The following is a 22,003-nucleotide window of genomic DNA, read 5'->3' as shown; positions in this document are numbered from 1 at the left end:
GTCAGCATTCATGAGTCAGCATTCATGAGTCAGCATTCATGAGTCAGGGCTCTTGCCTCTTGCACTCACTAGTGGTCCCGTTAGTTACCCCCATGACTCCTGGCTCATAGTTGGGACGTATGAATCGTGCTGGCCGCTGACTGCCGGGTGCTGCCTCCCCGTGTGGCCTCATTCTCGAGTGAGGTTGGGGGTCTGGTTTGGCAGCTGTGTGGCTTAGTGCACAGAGCCTAGGGTTGGTAGAGTTGGGAGACCTCCTTCCATCCAGCATGCGCTCGCTCCACCCCAATCAACGATGTGGGCCCACACAAGTCGCTGCTCTGTGAGCCTCTGCGTTACCAGCTGTCCGATGGAGATGTTCATCAGACCTCTCACAAAAGATGGTTGGGAAGGTCAAATGCAATAATGAGTATGCAACATGCTTTGCAAGCTGTGAGGTGAAGCCCCTGTGGGCCTCGTAAGGGGTTCTCTGTGAGCCCTCGTCTGGTAGCAAGCCTCAGCCGCAGCCCCAGGCCCTGCTCCTCCTCATGCATTTCTAACCCTGGAGCTGGGCAGCAGGAGCCCCCTCCCCCAACAAGCCTGTTCAGCCACACCCATTTGCCATTCCTGCCAGTATTCTGTCTGTCCAAAATGTGTGCTCCCCCAGTCTGCCCTCAATACAAACAAACCATCACTCAGGAGCACCAGAGCTCGTCCTTTAAGTAGGAACAAGTTCCGATTCCTACTCAGTGCCGGAACCCAGAGCCGCCTGGTGACATGAATGCATGCACCCATGCGTATGGGAATTGTCACCACCACCCCTGTGACCATCCCGGCCCCTCCAAGGGCAAAGGTGCTCCTTCTGCTCTGCCCCCAGCTTCAGGCCGTGGCAGGAAACAGCCATGGCAGCATCAAAGCCTTCCGGGGAGAGGTGGCCAGGAGCCGTGCTGAGGACAGGCGAGGGGACTCTGCCTTCCACGCTGACTGTGGCTTCTCTGCTTGTGTTTTGCAGGTCCTCCAGTAAGTGCCCTGGACTGTGCTGTCTGCTTCTGAAAGATAAGATGTTTGGTTCTCTCTCTGTTGCAATTCCATGAACATAATTTTGGTTAGGGAGGTGTGTCCTCAAAAAAAATCAGTCCTATTAAAAAGTGGCCAGGTGCGGTGGCTCACACCTGGAATCCCAGCGCTTTTGGAGGCCAAGGTGGACAGTTCACTTGAGGTCAGGAGTTCGAGACGAGCCTGGCCAACATAGTGAGACCTCGTCTCTACTAAAAATACAAAAATTAGCCAGGCGTGATGGCGGGTGCCTGTAACCCCAGCTACTCGGGAAATCGAGGCACGAAAAATTGCTTGAACCCAGGAGGCAGAGGTTGCAGTGAGTCGAGATCGCACCACTGCACTCCAGCCTGGGCAACAGACAGAACAAGACTCCGTCTCAAAAACAAAAACAAAAAACTCATATGTTTGGGGGGAAAAAATCAGTCATAACAGGAGTCATGTTATATTTTAATTTGTAGATGAATGCAGGCACAGAATTCCACAGGCTTGACCTGTTCACTGGAACGTTCTGTGACCATTTTCCTAGCAAGAGAGCCGGCGCACAAGCCTGGCTGTTCGTCGCCAAATCTTGGGCTCACCTTGGTACACAGAAATGCTAGCACCACGCCCATAGTTTTAAAATGCTCTGTGACAGTTGATGTTTCTAAACGTTTCAGTGTCCCGTGCTTTGGCAGAAAGGGCTGTAGTCCCAGGGGCAGTTGTCCCAGGAATAAGTCAGGCTTGACCACTAGACCCTGGGGTTCATTTTTCTTCTTTGCCAGAATGTGGATCAGACAGCTGAGACCTTGTGAGCACACCTGGCTGGTGAGGGCGTTGCACTGGAGCAGGAGGAAAATGTCACTGCATTTGTGAGGGGTGTGAAGGGTATGAGGGAAGCACTGGGAGGCTCCCTTGAAATTCTCTTGGCCGGCCAGAGGCAGCTTTGAATGCAGGGGATTGCAAGTGGCCCTAGAAATCCCATTCATTCTCCAGGGCAAAGGATGCGCCTGCCTTTGATTCATGCTGTCAGTTTCTCAGAGCCCGGTAAACCCCAATTAATCCACTCAAGAAGCACACTGACAGTCAGCCAGAGCCAAAATCAACCTTCTCAAGGAATTCCTTTCAGATGAGCCATTTTATTTTTTACTTCCATGTACCATGATTTGTTTCCCGATCAGCGCCCTTCAGAATCTGGGCTTCTCGGTGCATGTAGCCCTACCATGAGCCAAGCAAGCCAGCAGGATTGTGTTGATTTATTGGCTTCAGGCGATGTTTGGCAGCTGAGTTCTTCCTGGCTGTCTCAGGGAGGATAGCGTGTGTGAACTTGCTGAAGTACCTAACGCCGGGGGCTATAGAGCGTTTTTTTTTTTTAACTTGGCAGTTAAAATATTAAATGAATTAAACAAATGCAGAAGTTCTCAAGCTGTAACCCTGAAGGGTCTGACCTGGGAGATGGGTGCCCAAGTGTGGAACACAGGCAGGGTGGTCACTGCTCCAGGGTCCGGAACTAGGGGGCAGAGAATCATCCAGCCACAGTGAATGCCCCCCATATTCCTGGCTTCTAAGGCTCTGTTTCTTGGTTCACCCCATCCCAGTGGCAACTGAGAGGAAACAGGCTCTCTCTTCCAGGCCTCTCTGCAGGCCTGGTTCAAGGAGCATTTTCAGTTCGTGGTTGGGTCATGTGGCTGTGGCTCCACCCTCCAGAACCCCACGTCCCCACGTGGCATTTACCCTATGCCCGGCCAGCGTGGGGAGGACACACATGCGACTGTGCCTGGGGCCCCAATGAAGCCCTGAGGCTGCTGGTCCCTCCAGCCTGGCCCTCTGAGGCAGGAAAGGGCTGCTCTGCCCCCAAGACCCCTGGAGCCCTTGAGTCCTCCCCCTGCAGAGCAAGTCACCAACCAGCTGTCAGGGGGTGGGTTGGGGGCTGGGCCCTGATTGAGCTCTAAGTGTTGCCATATGGTTTCTGCCGAAAGTCTGATTATTAATGACATATTAATTACCACAGGGGCAATCAGGACGAGATGGCTACCCGGTAATTTGTCATTTATTTTTTGCTCTCTTTGCCCTTTTCTCTTAAACCAATATTCTCTCCCTGAGCCTTGATTTACCTCTGTCTGCGCTCCTGTCTCCTCCTCTGCTCCTCAGCAGCCGTGGTCTTTCTGTGGAGGGGATTAGCGTGAGCTCCGGGGAGGTAAAGGCTGCACAGATCTCCAGGACTGCCCTGGAGACAAGGCAGAGCACTTCGAGCAGGTGTCTGGGTGGCACCGAATCCACCTACCACTGCTTCTTCAGTAAGTCCAGCCAAGAGCTAACAGTCCAGCCCCTGCACTGTGGCGTGCTCCACTGGAGGGCTGTGCCTCTTCCCAGTGGGCGGAGGACTCCCTGTCCCAGCCACCACTCCTTGTCATCACTCCATAACAGGAGACTGGCTGGTTCCAGTTTGGCTGTGGTGTCATCCCTTGGCAGATCTCTTAAAATTAACCCAAAAGTTAGTGCATTCTTGGAATAGATGTCCTAGCCCAGGCCAAGTGAGCACCACGTCAGCAGCAAGACGCAGTGTTGCTGTGCCGCTGTCAGGTTCTGCGCGGGGGTCGAGGGTCGTGGCAGCGGCATCTGGAGGTCCTGGGACGTCAGAAAGAGCAGGGGGACCCCAGCAGAAGAAGAGATTGGCAGAGCCGTCAAGGGAGGGGCAGATTTGTTCTGTGCCTCCAGGGCAGGAAGATGCAGGGAGGGAAATGCTGGCTGATTCGGGGCAGATCTGTGCAGTCAGGACGGCCGGCAATAGAGAGCGGTGGCCCCTGGTCCTGCAGTGGAGGAGAGGAGTCCAGCCCCAGCACCAAGGAGACTTGATGTGGGTCCACTCTGCTTCCTCTTGGCCAAGTGACCTTAGAGAAGGCGCTCACCTTCTCTGAGCTTTAATATCCTGCTCTGTGAATGCAGAGATGAAGGCACAAAATGTGTCACAAACCCAGCCCTCCAGGACTTGGTGGTAACCCTGGGGAACACTGACTTCATGCCAGAGTGGCCCTGTGCTAGGCTGAGTCAAGTTTGGCATCTCCCAGGCAGTCGGGGCAGCTCCCCAAGCAATGAGCAGCCTGGCCTCTCAGACTGCGGAAGTAAGAATGAAATGTGAAAACCAGCTGGGAGCCACCCTCATCCCATGGCGCACCTGGGGTTAGGGCCCTGCCGCAGTCCCCAGCTGCTCTTCTGATTGGCAGGGGTCAGGCTCCTGTCTCCTGCGCACGGCAGCCCAGACCTTTGGGCGTCCAGCGTCTTGGGGAAGCACAGGCTTTCGCTGGAAAGTTCAGCCCCGCGTCTTGGCATTATTCGCTGTACCGGTACCAGCTCGGGAGGACCGGAGACTAACAGAAGCACTCCTGGCATGACCCAGTTCCCTTCACCCCGGGTTACTCTGTATTCACAGGTCCAGAGGGGAGAGGGTGGGCAGTGGGTGAGCGGTCTCCTCCCCTTCTTCTCCATTGTTTCCTCTGAGCAAAGTGACCCAGCGGTCCATTCCCCACCAACCTCGAGCATCGGAGAGGATGTTGCCTGCTGACCCCGGGGAGGGGCAGGGGGCTTGTTCTCAGCCACACCAGAGCAGGTGCCAGGGTCTGCGTCCCACAGAGGCCTCTTCTCCCTCACTCCTTCCTCCCAGGACGCAGTTGGGTGCGGTGGGAAGCTGGCCCTGTGGCCGACAGGCAGGAGGCTGGGTGTGGATTAAGTAGCTGGGCATGGTTCTCATCTCTGCAGCTTACTCGCTGTGAAGCCGTGGGAAAGGAAAGCCCCTTGGCTTAGAGCACCCAGAACACGAGTCAGGGCAAACCCGGGGCTGCTGTCCCTGGGGCCGTGACAGGACTGTCGGGAATTAAAGATGAAGTTGAGTGTGGGGGTGGTATCGGGCTCCCTCACACCTGGGCCTGGCCTGGAGAAGGGGCGCTGTGACTGTCGGGGCTGGGAACGGAGAGATGGATGTGTGTGGAGCTCCGCAGGTGTCCCTCAGGCTTGACGCTGGGAGCTTTCTTGGAAGGAGGAGAGCTGGGGTCCAGCAAGCCCCCACTTCCTGTGTGTAGGCAGCTCTGGCAGCCATGCCGCTGGTCCTACCAGCAGCTCCCCAATCACTGGGAAGCCTGAGCAGGCTGGGCCTGGTGAGGGGTGAGGGGACCCTGTCAAAGTCTCCAGGAAGCTGGTATCACAGCCCGTGATGGCCTTCTTCCTGAGGTCACCCAGCCCCAGCTTACACGCAGACCCCCATTTCCACACGGAGGCAGGCGTCTTCCCCGGGTGGGCTGGATTCAGGGCGTTCATGTTACCAGCACCAGTAGCAAGACCAGCTATGCTCATTCTCACCCCGCCACCCGGGCCATTCCTTCCATGAGACCCACAGGGTGGGGCAGACACCCCGCTCGGCTTCCCCATTCGAGGAAGGGGAGGACCTTCTGCAGGCTCCTAGGGCCCAGTCCTGCGCGGAAATTCCTATCTCTTGGCCTGTGGAGGACAGGAGGGCTCGGCCCGGCTCTCAGCCTGGGGTATATTTGCAGATGGCTGCATGTGGTCGTCCCAGAGGCTGGGGTGACTGCCTCGTGCTGAAGAGCCTGGGCCACCTCAGAGGTCCCTCATGTGCAGAGGATCACCATGGCTTTGAGTCAGTCGCCTGTGTGGACTTGGGCAGGCTACCGGCCCTCTTGGGCCTGGGGAGATCACACCTGCAGAGCGGGGGTTAACTGAGTGTGAGACACAGAGGCCGTGTCCGGTCCTGTGTGTGGCAGCCCTTCCATAAATGTCGCTGTCTTTCTTTATCGTTGACAGTCTCAATAGAAGAAAAGATGGTTTCAGAAATCATTCCAATCTACTCAGTATAAATTTGCAATATTTGGAAAGAAAAACAACTTTGAGAATGGTCGGTTTTAGAAAAAGGGTTTTTTTTTGTTTGTTTTTTTGTTCTTTGGTTTTTGTCTTTTTTTTTTTTTTTTTTTTTTTTTTTTTTTTTTTTTTTTTTTTTTTTTTTTTTTTTTTTTTTTTTTTTTTTTTTTTTTTTTTTTTGTAGCTTAGTAAACTTCAGGACCAGCCTCAGGGAGGACTTACTTTTTTTCTCTTTGTGCCAGTATCTTATCACTTTCTAAGAGCAAGGATAGAGTCTGGCAGGGGGCGCTGGTGGAGACTGTTGGTGCTTTTCTGGATTAACTCAGGCCGCCTCCCTCAGCTGAAACCAGGTCCACATGTGGACCTGACAGGAGTGGCTGGAGGACACGGGGCATAGGGGCCACCCACATCTGTGGGGCAGGTTGTGGACCTGCGGAAGTCAGAGCCGACAAGGGCCTGGCTCGCCCCGTCCGTGCCCTCCATGTACAGAGGCTGGCCTGTCCTCTCTGCTCCCAAGGATTCATTACCAGCCTCTTCCGATTACAACAAAAAGCATGTTTATTGTAAAACATTTGGACAACAGAGAAAAACACAAGGAAAAAGCATCTCTAATTCTACCACTCACAGATAAGTCTTCTAATCGTGGTGGTTGTTCTAGTATTTCTTATATCCAAGTTTGCTTTTGTATTTATTGCTTTAAAAATAGAATTACAAGTGCCTTCTTAGCGCAGTAGGCAGCACGTCAGTCTCATAATCTAAAATACAGTTACATTGGACATACTTTTTTGTACTATTTTTTCACTAAATATAGCATGAGACTTTTCCACATCATTAAAAATCCTTAGAGAATGTAATGGCTACATTGTATTTGATCTGATATATCATTTATTTAACTAGTCTCAAAGTTAAATTATTTATATTGACAATTTTTCACCCTTACAGTCAACATCCTGGGAATAAATATAGCTTATTTCCATGATTATCTCCTTAGAATAAATGATTAAAAGTGGAATTGCTGCACCAAAGGGTTTGCACATATTTAAGGCTTTTGATGTGTATTGCCAAATTGCCCTCCAGGAGACTGTACTAATTTACATTCCCACCAACAATGAATAAATGCTGTCTATTTCCCCAAATGCTGGCCAACTGTGGGTATTATACTTTTAAAACTATGCCAATATGAGTTTTAAAATATATGCATATATGTATGAATATTGTTTTAATTTAGGGCATATTTTAATTAGAAGTAGTCAGAGATTAAACTAGTTTTGATAAGGTTTGTGTAATCCTGTCACCTCGTGGTAAAGGTTGGAATTGCAGGCATAGAGTTTAAAGAGGAAATCACCTGTGTTTAAGAGCTTTTGGATCCCAGCTGGTCCAGGGACAGAAGACGTCATGGAATCAACAGCATAGGGATAATTCTTAACTCAGAACATTGTGAATCAAAGGTTGGGCCTTCAGAGGAGCCCTAGGCGCAGCACTCTTGCATTTTGGGGGAGTAGTCAGTACTTATGTTGATAAAGTGATTTTGCCATCTCAGAAATAGGAGGCTTATCTGTGTTCAACAAATCTGGTGGGTGTCATACCCTGGCCTGGGCACTGGAGTGGCACAAAGATGGATCAGGCCCAGTCACAGTCTTTAGAGAACCATATGGGAACGGGAGTTTGCCCTGGGATAGAGAGGAATGAATAATTAGAAGCTCAATGTCATCTTCCTGGAGGTATCTTGTTTATCACAAGCCCTTTTTCCTTCTCTAAACTGTGGCTTCTGACTAAGATGAAACCATCTGTCACTCGTGCAGGGCTTAATCTTGCCTGAACTTTGACTTTTACACAGAAAACATTAGACTTTCTCATCATCTCCTATTTACAATGTCACAATGTTTGCTCTTCCTCTTCTTTGGTAGTTTGTCTTAACTCTTAACATTAAGCTTTAGTGACTTTCTGGTTTGTTTTGCACATTCAGAAAGCTATTTAAACATTTCTTAGATATCATTTAGTGTACTTAAAAGAGAATAAAACAAGGATGTGATAAGAGTGTTGGCTGGGTGAATGGACAGGTATAATTTGGATTAAATAATCAGAAGGTTCTTGAGGAAAGTAACCTTGAAGTGAGATTTAAATGATGAAAAAGCTCCAGAGATCTTGGGGGAAGATCCCGGCAGAGGAAAAAACAAGTGCACAGGTCATGAAGTTGGAGCAAGCTTTGTGTGTTCAGGTACACTCAAGGTCAGTGTGGCAGGAGTGAGTGAGCAGGTGACAGGGAAACGATAGAAGGTGAAGCCAAAGAAGCTCCCAGAGCTGCACCAAGTAGAACCAAGACAGAGGCAAGGGCTGGGGGATGGAACTTGACTCTGTTTACAGAAATGACTTGTCCCGGCTGGGCGCAGTGGCTCATGCCTGTAATCCCAGCACTTTTGGAGGCCAAGGCGGATGGATCACTTGAGGACAGGAGTTCGAGATCAGCCTGGCCAACACGGTGAAACCCTGTCTCTACCAAAAAAAAAAAAAAAAAAAAAAACTAGCTGGGTGTGGTGGTACATGCCTGTAGTCCCAGCTACTTGGCGGGGCTGAGGCAGGAGAATCGCTTGAACCCAGGAGGCAGAGGTTGCAGTGGGCGGAGATCACACCACTGCACTCCAACCTGGGTGACAGAGCAGAGCGACACCATGTCTCAAGAAAAAAAAAAAAGAAAAGAAAAAAAAGAGATAGACTGCCAAAGGGTTGGAGATCTCCCCCTCATGGTGCTTCCTTTGGGAACAGAGAAGAAAAGACGGTCACCCTTCATCTCCCAAAGCCCTTCCAATGTGCCAGGGAAGCAGGTGCAAGTATTGAGTGCTTGTTGGGTGCAGACTCATGCATGCTGTCTCACCATGGGAGGCTGGTGGTTTCAGCCCTACCTGACAGATGAGAAATCTGAGCTCAGAGGGTGACAGGACTCAGCTGAGACACACGGTCTGTTTGCATGCCAAAGCCTGGATTAGCACCCAGGCTATGTGACCCCACTCCCTCACACCAACCAGCCGGCCTCTCAAGCTGTCTACGGTAGCAGGGCCGGGGCCAGGATGCTCTGTGTGTTGGCAGGAGAGTGCTTCTCAGACCACCCCAAGAAACACACACTTGGAGTGGATGTTTGGTTTCTCCTGCTCATACTGTCTGTATCCAGCCCTGCTGCTCCCTTCCCAACTGCTGTATTCCACCCCGGTATCAGATTGTTAGGATGCTTACCAGCTTTCCGAAAAAAGAAAAACAAAAAGTAAGTCTAACTTAAACTTAAAAGTCCATTTCTTCATTTCACCTCCTCTCCTAGTCCTCATTCGTACCTCCGTGTCATAGCCATTATTAGAAATTAGGAAGAATTTTAAATCTTCCCCTGGTAATGAAACGTCCAGTTCTGTTTCACTGTGCAGGGTGTCCCTGCAGGGGAGCAGCTGAACGGAGCAGGGCATGCTCAGCCTGGGCAATATGGCAAAACTCCATCTCTCTCTCTCTTTTTTTTTTAGAGACAGTGTCTTGCTCTGTCGCCCAGGCCTGGAGTGCAGTGGCATGATCTTGGCTCACTGCAACCTTCACCTCCAGGGTTCAAGTGATTCAAATGCCTCAGCCTCCCAAGTAGCTAGGATTACAGGCGCGCACCACCATGCCTGGCTGATTTTTTGTGTGTTTTTAATAGACATGGGATTTTGCCATGTTGCACAGGCTGGTCTCGAACTCCTGAGCTCAGGCAATCTGACCACCTCAGCCTCCCAAAGTGCTAGGATTACAGGCATGAGCTGTCGATCCTGGCCGAATCCCCGTCTGTTTTAAAAAATAAAATTTTAAATCAATCAATTAATTATTAAAAAGTAGAAAAGGCCTCCCTGGCTACAGGGCAGAAACTGGAGGAAGGGGTGTGGGTAGGAGGCGGTTGCACTAATTTGCTGGTGAAGCCTGAATGACTAACTGAGAAACGAGGGCTGGCAGGCACTGCAGGTCAGCTCTGAGCAGACCCAGAACCACACACACGGCACCTCCTGGGCCCCGGAGCGCCGTGCCCAAGCCCCTCTGGAGTCGAGAGAGCAGTGACTGCACTTCGTCTCCGGCCTCAGTCCTGGGAGCAGCAACATCCGAGGCCCCAGGGGACTGCGAGAGCTCTGGGCTGAAATGTGGTCTGTGAGACGGGCCTCGGCCTGGGACCAATTTTGAAATGAAGAACTCGGATGGACAGTTTGGAATTAATCAAGTGAACAAAAAAGGCCCACGGAGCACCGCACGTTCACACGCTCTCTTGCACTCTTGTAGTTCAAAAACAGCTTTGATTATAAAAATGTAATCAGTTAAACGATTTATCTGAAATACCCCAAATTCATCTGTTTTTAGATTTCAACATCCTCCATCTCATTTCTGTCTGACCCCTACAGTGCCGCCCCACAGTCCCCAGATTCTAGTGGAGCTGGGACCGGATGAAAGCCGACTCCAGAGTCCCCGATAATGGCACGCAGACTGGAACCTCAGGGAGATGCAATCAGGGCCACCATGCTGGCCGTTCTCCCCAGGGCCCTGAGTCTCTTGCGTCCAGCCTCTTGTCTTGGTCCAACGCTGTCCCCAGTGTCCCCATGAGTGTCCCATGTGGGGCGGCCCATTCACAGGAGGCAGCCACCCCAGGTCAGCAGGGCCCGAGCTGCTGCTCCGCCCTCGGCTCCCAGATGCCTCCTGTATCTGCTGCAGTTTTTTGCATCCTCCTGGCAGCAGCCCAGGTACCTCCTGTCCACACCCAGCTCTGGGAGGTGACTTAGCAGGGACAGCAGTGTAGGGGGCCCAGCAGAGGGGGTTGGTCCTGCGCTTTGCTATTTTGTCTGTGATATGTTTGCAGCGTGGTCACTGGCAGGAACCCCCTCCCGCTTCCCCAGGCAACAGGCCAGCCCCACAGCATCCTCGCCCCATCACATGGAAGAAGATGTTCACAGACCTGCACAGGGTCACCGAGCCAAGCCCAGGTCTTCGAAGCAAATAGACTAAAGAGAATGCAGTGATTTGGGTGTGAAGCTGCCCCCCACCAGGACTCAGGGCCGGCACGATGTCCAGCCCATGCAGTGGAGACAGAATGGGCCCAGGGGTCTATAGTCCATGTGGCTTCAGGCACGTCCATAGCCCCGCCAAGCCTCAGCCCCTTCAGCTGTTGGGGGAGCCAAGGAGATGACCCCAGGAGAGCTTCAGAGTTGGGGACACGGACTGGGTTCAGGGACCGTTCCCGCTGCTCTGACCGTTACTGATGCCAGCCAGGGGAGCCTGTGAGGCTGAAGGCGCCCCTTTAGGGCCTGAGTCCTCAATGGCCAGCGTTCTGGCTGATCGCCCAGGCTGTGGCCCAAGGGCAGGAGTCCAGCGCAAGAGTCCGCCAGGGCTGGAGGCAGCCTTCAGCAGGTCAGGCGCGCCCTCTAGTGTTCCCTGGCCGGGCACGAGAGCCAGCAGGATGGATGATCATTCCGAGAATCGTTCCCTTCACCATTGTTGATCCATTCAGTGGGTATTTACTGTGTTCTCGTTATGTACGAGGCGCTTCGGCATTTGGGATACAGTAGCAGGAAACACATCCAGGGGTCCCTCCCCACTTGGAGCCTGTGGTTGAGTGGGAGACAGAACAAAAAACTCCCACAAATTCCAGCTTCACTATGCCTCGTGGCCAGGGCTAGGAAGCTCCTATAACCCAGACCTGCCCTGGTCGGGGTCAGGGGCACCTCCTGGAGAAAGGGAGGTGTGAGTCGAAGTGAGAAGGTGAAGAGGATGCTGATCAGTGGGGAGTTTCGGGGGGAACATCCAGAGAGAGGGTGCACCCACGATGGGCCGGGATGGTAAGGGCGTAGCGGGAGATGAGAAGCCCGTGGCCCTGGAGCACCCAGCCTTGAGGAATTGGCCATCTCTTGTCCACTCTGGAGTTCCACCCTGGGTGGCTGGACAAAGGGGCCTACAGCCCCACCCAGCCAAGCTGAGAGCCCTCCCCGGGCTGGAGCCTGCGGCCTCATCTTCCCAGCCACGTAGAGGTTCTGGGCACAATTGAGCCAGGCGCTGCAAGGTGGAGGGTCTAGCCTGAGAAGGACCAGGCTTAAACAAAATCTTTGCAAACCCCTCAGTCTGCCCGGGGAGCAAAGAGTTCCACATCACCAGGGGTATGTGAGCCAAGGCTGCACATCCTCCAGTCAGGAAGGGCATCTGTGGTGGGCACTGGAGCCTTGTGGCTGGTCACTGTGGGAGGAGAGGTGGCAGGAAGACAGAGCAATGAGTCCATAAGTGAGAAACTGGAGGGGGCGGGAGCTGAGGAAGGCTTCTCAGAGGAGGTGACACATGAGTCTGGAAGGAGGCGTTCAGGAGGAAGAGGTTGCCCTTGAATGCCAGGCCGGGGGTATAGCTTTGCCCTGAGGGCAGTGGGTGAGGGTGTGCCAGGTGCTACAGCAGCCAGAGGAGGGGCAGTCAGCAGGAAGGGCACAGGGCTCGAGCAAAGCTTTGGGCTGGTGTCCTGGCCTCTCTGAGCTCCAGATCTTCATCTGTGAAATGGGGATGATGAGGCTCCTGCCTGGCCGGCCTGTGGTCAGGGCCAGTGACATCTAGACAGGGAGGGAAGGGCCCACATTGCTTCAGCTCCACTCTGTCCCCTGGCTTCATTTGCCCCAGGGCTGGTGCAGCGCATCACAGCTACTCTCATCAACCCACCTTTCCTCTGCTGCCCGCTGTGAGCCCAGATCCAAGGAGCCATTCCATCCACAACACACTCAGTTTCCAGAGGAGGAAACGGGCTCCAGGGAAACTCAGCAGCTCACTCCAAGGTCTACGGAGCAGGACATCATCATCAGGATGTGCCCTGCTCCTTCACTGTGCAGGAAGGATGGGTATGTGGGGCAGGAGGCAGGGAGCCTGGCGGAGGCTGGCCCAGGAGGGTGGGAGGACTGGAGAGATGGACCTGAGCTAGAATTGCAGGCTCACGGGCTCACCGACGCTTGCAGCGGCCGGCAAGTGAGAAAATAGGTGAGGCTGGTTGGGTGCAGGAGAGCAGAGAAAACGGCAGGGCCTGGGGTGAATCGGGGGCACCCGCCCCATCAGGGTGCAGTTCCGCACATGCAAGTCACCACTACCACATCTTCCAACATTTCCAGAGAAGCTGGAAATCAAATGCTATAAAAAACCTTTGCATTTTTAAGGGTTTCAACCAATTCTTTACCAGTGGGTGACAACTGTCTGTGGAAACCAAGGAGAGCCCACCCCACAGCCTAGGGGGCAGCTCTCAGGGAGGCCAGGAAACCAACCATGCCCCAAGGGTGGGGCAGGAGGGCAGAGCCTGGCCTGGGCGTGGTCCAGGGGCCACAGGGCGAGGCAGAGTGACTGCAGCTTCAGGGTGTGCTGCGAGCTGTCCTGGTCACGCTGTCTCCCTCTAGACTGCCTCGTGGAGTTTGGCCATGCTGTGGCGGTCACCCTTCTGTGACGGTCACACTTCCGGTCAGCTGCTGCTCCCTACTCCAGATTTCCACCCCATCCATGGCTGGCACCAAAAGGAGCTGATAGTGTGTTCTCCCAGACTTCCTTCCACCAGAACAGCCGGCTGTGCCTGAGCTGGTGGCCCGGGCAGCTCAGTCAGACACATCCCGGCCTGCCGGCCCAATCCTCTATCCTCCCTCACCCTGCGGGAGTCAAGCTCTTTCCTCTCTGCCACACTCATGAGGAACAGTATTGTCTGATACCTGACAGGGTAATCATGTCTCTCCCCACCAGTCATGGGCAAATGTGTCATTTCCACAGGTATTTTGGGATCGGTTCAAAGGCACTGCGCTGTAAACACTGCCTCTGCTAGCCATGATGTTGACATGGACATACGTGTAATTACTTCCAGCACACTCAGGCATCACCGAGCAGGCCCTCTCCCCAGAATAGAAGCCAGCTGCTTTCACAGCCTCACAGCATCATAGAGCTGAAAGGGCCCTGGGAGGCTTTCTAGGCCGAGGGTTACAAATCAGATGCCCGGCAGAGCTGGCGAGTTACCTTGTCATGGGCAGCGGGCGAGGTGTGAGACCACAGGGAAGGGTGGAGCCTGTGGGCCAGGGTCTGCGAGATCTCCCAGCTTTTCAAGAAAAGCCCAAACTCTGGACGTTTACGTAAAAGGTTGCAATTTTTAAATGTGACAAATTCATTTGGTTTGGGGTTGTTTTTTTGTTTGTTTGAGACAAAGTCTCACTCTGTCACCCAGGCTGGAGTGTAGTGGTGCCATCATAGCTCACTGCAGCCTCAACCTCCAGGGTTTAAGCAATCCTCCTGCCTCAGCCTCCTAAGTAGCTGGAACTACAGACATGTGCCACCACACCTAACTTTGTTTTTTAGAGATGGGGTCTCACTGTGTTGCCCAGGCTGGTCTTAAACTCCTGAGCCCAAGCGATTCTCCTACCTTGACCTTCCAAAGTGCTGGGATTACAGGCATGAGCCGTTATGCCCAGTCGGGGTTCTTTTAACTGCACGGATCAAATAAAACCTGGCTCCAGGAAAGACATTGCCCAATTCCAGCCCCTCACATTACAGATGAGCAGCATAGAGGGCAGCAGCCCAAGCAAGGCCGGGGAGCACGTGAGGGGCAAGTCTCTGACCTTGGTGCAAGCTCTTGGGACCCCACCCAGCTGAAGCTCCTACAGTTTGCTGAGTTGAGGTGCATAGGTCACTACAGAGCCCACTCTACAAAATGCCCTAGGTCCCAGGACGAAGTGATCCAGGAGCAACATTGTGCCACCCTCAGGGCACCAGCAACAGCTGGGCTGAACCTAACTTGGAGGGTCTTCTCTTCCCTTCCCTAGCACAAAGAATTTGAGTTTGGGAAATTGCTAAGCCCTGGACAGTCTTGCTGCAGCCCATGTGTGTATAAAGAGCCTAGGCTGAGAAATCAGAACCATATGGTGCTGACCTGCCCTGAAGGGGGCTGCCCACCCACCCCTCATCCACCAGCCGGCTCTAATGAGAGCTGGGAGGAGGCTCAGGGAACCTTCACACAAGAATGTGCACTTCCCAGGCTGGGACCTCAGGCCCCACCAGCCTTGTAATTTGATGAATTGTCAACATCTGGGGCATAATTACTAGGCCCTGGCCTGATAATCCTGGTAAGCCCTTCTTCCAGGGGCCTTGTCCTAGTGCATTTTGAGGGCTCCATTCCCTGACAGGAGCCGTCAGCATTAATTACAGCCAGAAAGCAAGACAGGCACCCAGCTCTGGCCGATTTGAGCATTTACTCCTGTCTACATCTAAACGCGGCCAGTTTATTTGTTTGGTTCAGTTCAGCAGATGCTGGAGCCGATCTTGGCGAGCGCTGGGCCACAGTCAGGAGGACGGGGTCAGCCCTGGACCTTTCCCTGACATAGAGCAAGACGGTCAGCACAGGCTTTTCCTGGCAGATGAGCATCACGACACTCCAGGGATGGAGCCACCATACTCCACATCCCGAATGTACTTCACCAGGAAACCTCCCCTCTTTAGCCACACGGTTATAGGACCACCAGGTTCAAATGCCCGCTGCGTTAGTACCAGGCCAATTACACTGAGACAGCAGGGTTTGTTGCAGAGAAAGAGTTTAAGGATTGCAGGGCACCCAGCAAGGAGATGGAGGAGACCCTCAAATCCATCCCCCGGAGGAGTTCTGGGCCAGGGTGTTTTAGGGGATCACGGAGGGTGAGGGGCTGGAAAATTGGGGTCATTGATCGGTCAGGGCCGGGGGGCTGAAATCAGCAGGATGTGGAGACTGCACTCCGGTGAATCAGCTCCCACGAGATCCTTCAGACCAGCTGACTTTGTAGTTTCACTGGTGTGCAGGCTCTGAAAGAGTAGGGAAAAGGTAGTTTTTTACGTTCAGATTGGCATCTACAGAGCAGTTAGGGGGAACCATGACCCTGTAAGAGAACCTGCGTGATTCTGAGGCAGCAGGAAAACAGTTCCGAGAAGGGGTCAGGGAGCACGCTGACCTCATGATGGTGCTGAGTGTGCCGCAAGCTTGGTTTATTTTTGTTCCTCCCCCTCCCTTCTTCCCTAATTAACTTTATAACGTTTATAGGGATGGTTTCAACACTTGTTAATATGCCTCAAAAGATGGCTCTGTGAACCTGGCTTAGGAAATACGCAACAGGCTGAGGGAGGGAGAGAGCAAAGCCTCAGCTTCACAGGTGGCAGAGCCAGCAGCACCGTCCAGGGTCCTGCTGCTGGCCTCTTGGAAGGCCACACACGGGTCGCTCCCAGCACTGTCCCCCAGGGCCAGGGCAAACCCTAATCCAGTGTCTGCTTGCCCATGGGGCCTCACATCTTGCATTGGTCTGGGAAACAAAGGCCACTGACCCGGGACCCAATTTGAACTTGTTGTTTGAGAGGAGAATGGTATGACCTGCATTTCACAAATGAGGAAACTGAGGCTCAGGGACACCCCGGTCCCTGAGCAAGGCAAGGGACTGAGGCAGCACCAGGGCTGGGGGAGGGCTGCCCATCCAGGGTCCCAGGACAGCTGGCCGCCTGGCCTGCTGCTCATGTGCAGCCCAGAGCTGTGTTTGTTTCTCACACATCCGGAAACATCCTGGAGCCCGGCTGGTCTCCACAGGGAAAGAGTGATTGAAAGCAGAACCAAGGCTTGTAAACAGCTGTGGGGTTTCTCAGAGGGCAGAAGGCATTGAAAACCTCTGGTGGATTCAAGGGCTTTGATCAGGCGGGGGAGCGAGCTGGATGGTCACGAGCATCTCCAGGCACAGTGCTGTGGTATCCATCGATGAGGAAGCTCAGGCTCAGGGGACAGTGCTGTGGCATCCATCGATGAGGAAGCTCAGGCTCAGGGGACAGTGCTGTGGCATCCATCGATGAGGAAGCTCAGGCTCAGGGGAGGGATTTGAACCTGGGCCCTGCAAGGCTGAGCCCTGGCCTTCGCTCTGTGAGCTGGTGGTAAACCTCCCCGAGATACTTTCCTTCCCACTCCTTCTGTGGGAGATGCTGGGAGAGGAACAGGGCAGCTGATGGCCAGTGCCCTATTGTCTGGGGCAGGGGAGGGCTGCCTGGATAGGAGAGACCCCCCCGCCCCCCGCCAACCACCACCCAAGGCATGCCCCCACCCAGTCTGGGGCTCTGCCCTTCCAGACCGCCCAGCTGCTCAGAACAGCCATCATTCTGCTCAGAAGGACTTCCCTCGGGCTTAGACATTTGGACACTTGCCCTGCCATGCCTTTGTCCAGCCTGACCACACCCCCCACCCCATGCATTCCTTGGCTCCATTCAGACCAGCCCCAGGCCCTTCCCTGAGGCGCTTGTCCTCCTCTCAAGAGCGCCCGGAGCCGGGCTCGGCCCCCGCTCCACCAGTAGAAACACTTGGTTTGTAGATGGTCTGCACAGCCTCGCGCCTCAGTTGCTTTGCTATGACTCAGCCAGGCACTGAGTCCATTGAGGCTGAGTCCACTGAGCCCATTGCAGGGGTGGAAGGAGCACTGTCCTTTTAAAGACCCACAAAGTAAAATGATGGCTCAGACAGCCCTGCAGGAAAGAAACCTATTCCACAGAGTGTAACCCAGTGTTTCTCAAACTTACTCAACCGTGGAACCCCTGTCTCCAGGCAAGCCTGTTGGCACCCTGCAGGGCAGTGTGCTGTGGGACACCAGTTTGGGAAAGGCATTCTGTAGGGTAACTGTGGGCAGGGTCCATCCCCTGGAGGTTCACAGCCCAGGGTCCTCCAACCCAGAGGGCAGGCCCAACTTCCCCAGGATAGGAGGGGAGGTCAGAACCACATCCCTAAGCCAGGTCAGTGAATCTGACTCCAAAGCCCCAGGCTGCTCCTTCCTGGCCCACCTGGGAGTCCCCTCCTCAGTGACCGTACACACCCAGCAGCTTCTCCAAGGTCAGCCACTGCCCCACACAGAGAGCTCGGGGGCCTGGGCACAGCTTTCTTGCCCGGATGTCATCCTGGTTGTGGGTCGGCTCTGTCCCAGGGGCTGGCCCAGCCCCGTCTGCTCTGTCAGTTTTCACACAGGGAGCTTCAGTGCCAGTGCAGGCACCGGCTCGGCTTCCGAGAATTGGAGTTGACTTCCCTTCAGCCCTTGATGGGGACTCCCAAGAGCACTGTGCACACTGCACCCTCTGACTCTATCAGGAAGCTACAAACTGAATTCACTTGTAAAAACTCCCAGAGCTCTGTGATCACAAATACAGGCGGGGCCTGTGGTGTGAAAATTGGTTTTCTGTCACAGACAGGGCTTCTCACACATCAGAAAGAAGCCTTGGGGACCAAAATCTGCACCATCAGTGACCCCCCAGGAATAGTCCTAGCTTGACAGAGGGCAGCATCCAGCTCAGGAGGCAGGAGGCCTGTGGCCATAATAAGGTCCAGTCGGTGGACACTTCCAGAAACAGCCGGCAGCACTGAGATGCTCCCTCTGGGGTTGAGGCCAAGGGGACAGCCTGGGCTCCCTTCCACGGGCACTTCTAGAAAGGCAGAGCCCTGCGGCTCTGCGTGCTTCACATCCAGGGGGCCTTGGGAGCAGGGAGGATTTAACAGAGGTATGCAAGGCCTAGAGCAGGAGAGAGTGGCCGGGAGGCCAGACAGTGCCACGGCAGGGGCCTGCGGTGCAGACAGGATGGAGAGCCAGGGCCCAGACCTCTCCAGTTGCATGGCCCTAAGCAAGGTCTTCCCCTCACTGGGCCTCAGTTTCCTTCTCCGTAAGGTGGGGATGATGACATGTACCTTACAGGGTTGCTGTGTGATTGAGACCGAGTGGGGGCCTTGAAGAGACCCAGGAAGGACTGGCGGCCATGTGTGTGGGGTCAGGCCCCGGGGAGGAGTCCAGGGTGGGGATGCCTAGTGGAATGTGACCTTGAGGACACCCAGCAGGGCTTGGGTCGTGGGGTAGGGGGACAAGGGGCAGAGCCAAATTTAGTGTACTACTGAGGGCAGAAGGCCTGGGGGTGTGGACCCCGGGATCAGGACAGCTAGGAACTGGCAAGAGGACACTGTCCAGCTAGGGCGGCTCCAGGGGGGCTCATGGCAAGGACTAGAACTACACCTGTGATGGGGGCTGAGGCCCTGACCTGGGGCCCCCAGGGCCTGAATCCCCAAGACCTTGGAATGCCCCCACTCCCACTCTTCTGGGACCCCAGCTGTCCCCAGGCCATCACTCTGATGGCCAAACCCTCAGTGACCACAAGACTGGTGGCCAGAAGCACTCTGACACCAATTTTTAGAACTGCCTGGTTTCCTGCCACCAGCAAGGCCCTGGCTGCAAGCCCCACATGGAGTGGCCACTCTCACACCATCTGGGAATGGGCAGATGGGCCATCTCCACACGAGACAGTCTGGAGGTTGAGCCAGGGAAGCCACCAGCTTACCTCCTACCTGGCAGGCACGAGGCCAGCTCCCAGCTGTGTCCAGAACCAGAGGCCAGGAAAGTCTTCCTAGAGCAGGAGGCTGTCCCGGGGGACGAGCTGCCTCCTACCAGCTGGAGACGCAGGGAAGGCACTCCAGGCAGAGGGAACAGAGAGCCGAGGGATGAAGATGCAAAAGAAGCCAGAGAGCTCAGGGATGGACAGGGGTGCAGAGTGACCAAATGGCTGAAGCTGGCCCTAGCCATGGAGGACCCTGATGCTGGGCCCGGGAGTCTGTCCTCAGCCAGTGGAAGCCCAGAGAGGCAGGGACAGCCTGAGCGAAGGCTGCATGAAGGCCACCGGTCGGGGGCCAATGAGAGGCGCTGAGGCCAGCGCAGCCCCTCTGCTCCTCCGCCGCCTACAGGGTCTTCCATCCCTCCTTGGCCAGGCTGCTCTCTTTTGCCTACAGGGCCCTCCCCTCCCCCCGACACACACACTTGTTAGGTCCAAATACTGCAACGTTACTGTCCCCGCAATGAGCCCTCCCGGCTAGGAGCTGACAGAGCCTCCACCTCTCCACCTCTCCGCCTTCCCTTTCTACTATGCAGCGCGTGCGTTTGCAGCATCGTCATTCTTGCCATACTTCCTCGGTTTGACTTCGCAGACATTTTCAGGGCACATGCTGCCTGCCAGGCCCCATCCAATACCAGAGGCACAGGGATTAGACCCTTTTCCTGACTCTACAGAGGAAGAGTTGTACAGACCCCACATTAACAACAGGTCATGTCACATGTGACAGAATGTATGTGGTGGGAACAGGGACAGATGGCCTGACTCTGGGAAGGAGAAAACCCTAGAAGCCTTCCTGGAAGAGGAGGTAACTGAGCCGAAGATGGACAGAGAAGGGAAGGATGTGCCCAGCAGGTGGACAGTGTGTGCAAAGGTTCAGAAGTGTGGAGCTGTGTGCGTCGTTGCTGCGGCCAAGAGTGAAGTGTATGTGAGGGTGAGGGGACAGTGGTGGGGAGGAAGAGGGGGCTGACAGAGACCAGGCGGCCCTGGTCCCAGCGTCCCTGCCAGCTGGATTCCTCCCCACTCCCACACAGAGGGGAGCTAGGCGAGGCTTTGTTGAGTGGGTGGTAGGTGGACAGGGGAAGGGGTGTCTGGCACGGGCTGCTATGCAGCTGGCCGTCTGCAGACTCTGCAGGGGGCCTGGAGGTCCCTGAGTGCCCCCACTCTCTGGACCCACCCTGGTGTGATTCGGCTTCTCTCTGGCTTTACTGTTGTCTGCAAAGGCTGCAGCAATGTGGGAAGCTCAAAGAGCCTTCAAGACTCTGCCAGTTACAAATGACAGGAACTCAATTCAAGCTGGCTTAATGAAGGCAAAACAAAAGTATTGATTAGCTCTCAAACTGATGTGTGCAGGGGTAGTTTCAGCTTCAGGCCCTCGACCCTGTCTTTCTGTCTGTCTCTCAGCTCTGCTTTCCTCCCTGCTGGCTTATTCTCAAGCCACGTGGTGGTCCTTGGGAGCTCCAGGCTTAGCCCCATCAGAAGAAAGCCCCTAAAGCCCCACCATTAAGTCCCAGTCAAGATGCTCATGGCTCGCCTTGGATCCCAGGCTCATCGCTGACCCCATCACCCTGGTGGAGGGAATGCGGTCACGTGCCCACCCCAGCAGCCCACCCAGACCCCATGGGTTGAATGGGGGGTGGTCTTTAGAGAAGAACTGGGCTCTCTTGTCAGAGGAGGGGATTCTGGGCAGCAGACAACACACAGATGCCTCCCCCTCCCTCAGCCCCAGGCCACATGGACTGAACCCAGACCCAGGGCTCCCACAGGCTTTGTGTTCTTGTCACTGAATAATGCACCTGGGTCATAAGACATGGAGGAAGTGTCATCCCCGTGTGTAACCTGTGTTCTCTCTCTCTCATTTTCCAGGGACCCCTGGGTTTGGATGGCAAGCCCGTAAGTGATGACAGGGCAATTCCAGGGGGTCCTGGGCTGGGGCTGCCACTGTGGGGCTAGGAGTGACCACCAGGCACTGGAGGGAAGCAGCCACTGGAACTTGGTTCAGCACAGAGAGAAGCCTTTTGGGTGTCAGAATTGAGTTCAAATCTAGCTCCACTACCTGCTGACGGTGACCAAGGGAGGCCTCCTCACCTCCCAAGCCTGAGTCTTCTTGTCTGTCAAGTGGGCACATGAATCCCTCTCTCATAGGGATGCTGTGGACCTATGGAGGACTGTGGATGGCACAGTCCCTGGGGTCTAGTCAGCCCTCAAAGCATGCGAGCCCCTCCCAGCAGGCACAGGCACAGTGTCCTCGCTATATTCTCAAGACTGCCCTGGTGGGCATCAAGCTGAGTTCTCAACATCTGGGCCAGGAGCCTCAGCAGATGAGCAAAACATGCAGGGAGACATAAGCACAATTAAATAAGTAATCTGAGGTGGATGGATGGATGGGTGAGTTGGTAGATATATAGATGGATGGATGGATGGATGGATGGATGGATGGATGGATGCTGACTGGATAGGTGGATGGATGGATTGGTGGGTGGTTGGATGGATAGCGGATGGGTAGGTGGGTGGGTGGGTGGCTGGATGGATGGATGGATGGATGGATGGATTGGTGGGGGAATGGGTGGATGGATGGATAGTAGATGAACGGGTGGATGGATGGATGAATGGATTCATGAGTGGATGGGTGGATGAATGGATGGATAGATGGATTGATGGATGGGTGGGTGGGTGGATGGATGGGTGGGTGGATGGGTAGATGGATGGATGGATGGTTGGATGGATGGATAGATGA

At 54.4% G+C, this 22,003-nt stretch overlaps 1 protein-coding gene across 1 annotated transcript in view; it reads left to right on the top strand.

The window, feature by feature from the left end:
- Positions 1-22,003, top strand: part of COL23A1 (collagen type XXIII alpha 1 chain) — a 325,129-nt gene that overhangs the window by 270,486 nt on the left and 32,640 nt on the right. The window contains exons 4-6 of the mRNA XM_058440198.1: positions 989-996; positions 3,023-3,049; positions 21,133-21,159. Coding sequence (XP_058296181.1) covers positions 989-996; positions 3,023-3,049; positions 21,133-21,159 — 62 coding nt within the window. The remainder of the gene's footprint in view (positions 1-988; positions 997-3,022; positions 3,050-21,132; positions 21,160-22,003) is intronic.

The sequence above is a fragment of the Hylobates moloch genome, unplaced genomic scaffold (genome assembly GCF_009828535.3).
Source record: "Hylobates moloch isolate HMO894 unplaced genomic scaffold, HMol_V3 SCAFFOLD_6, whole genome shotgun sequence".
In the NCBI taxonomy this organism is placed as follows: domain Eukaryota; kingdom Metazoa; phylum Chordata; class Mammalia; order Primates; family Hylobatidae; genus Hylobates; species Hylobates moloch.
This window is presented reverse-complemented; position numbering and strand designations above follow the sequence as displayed.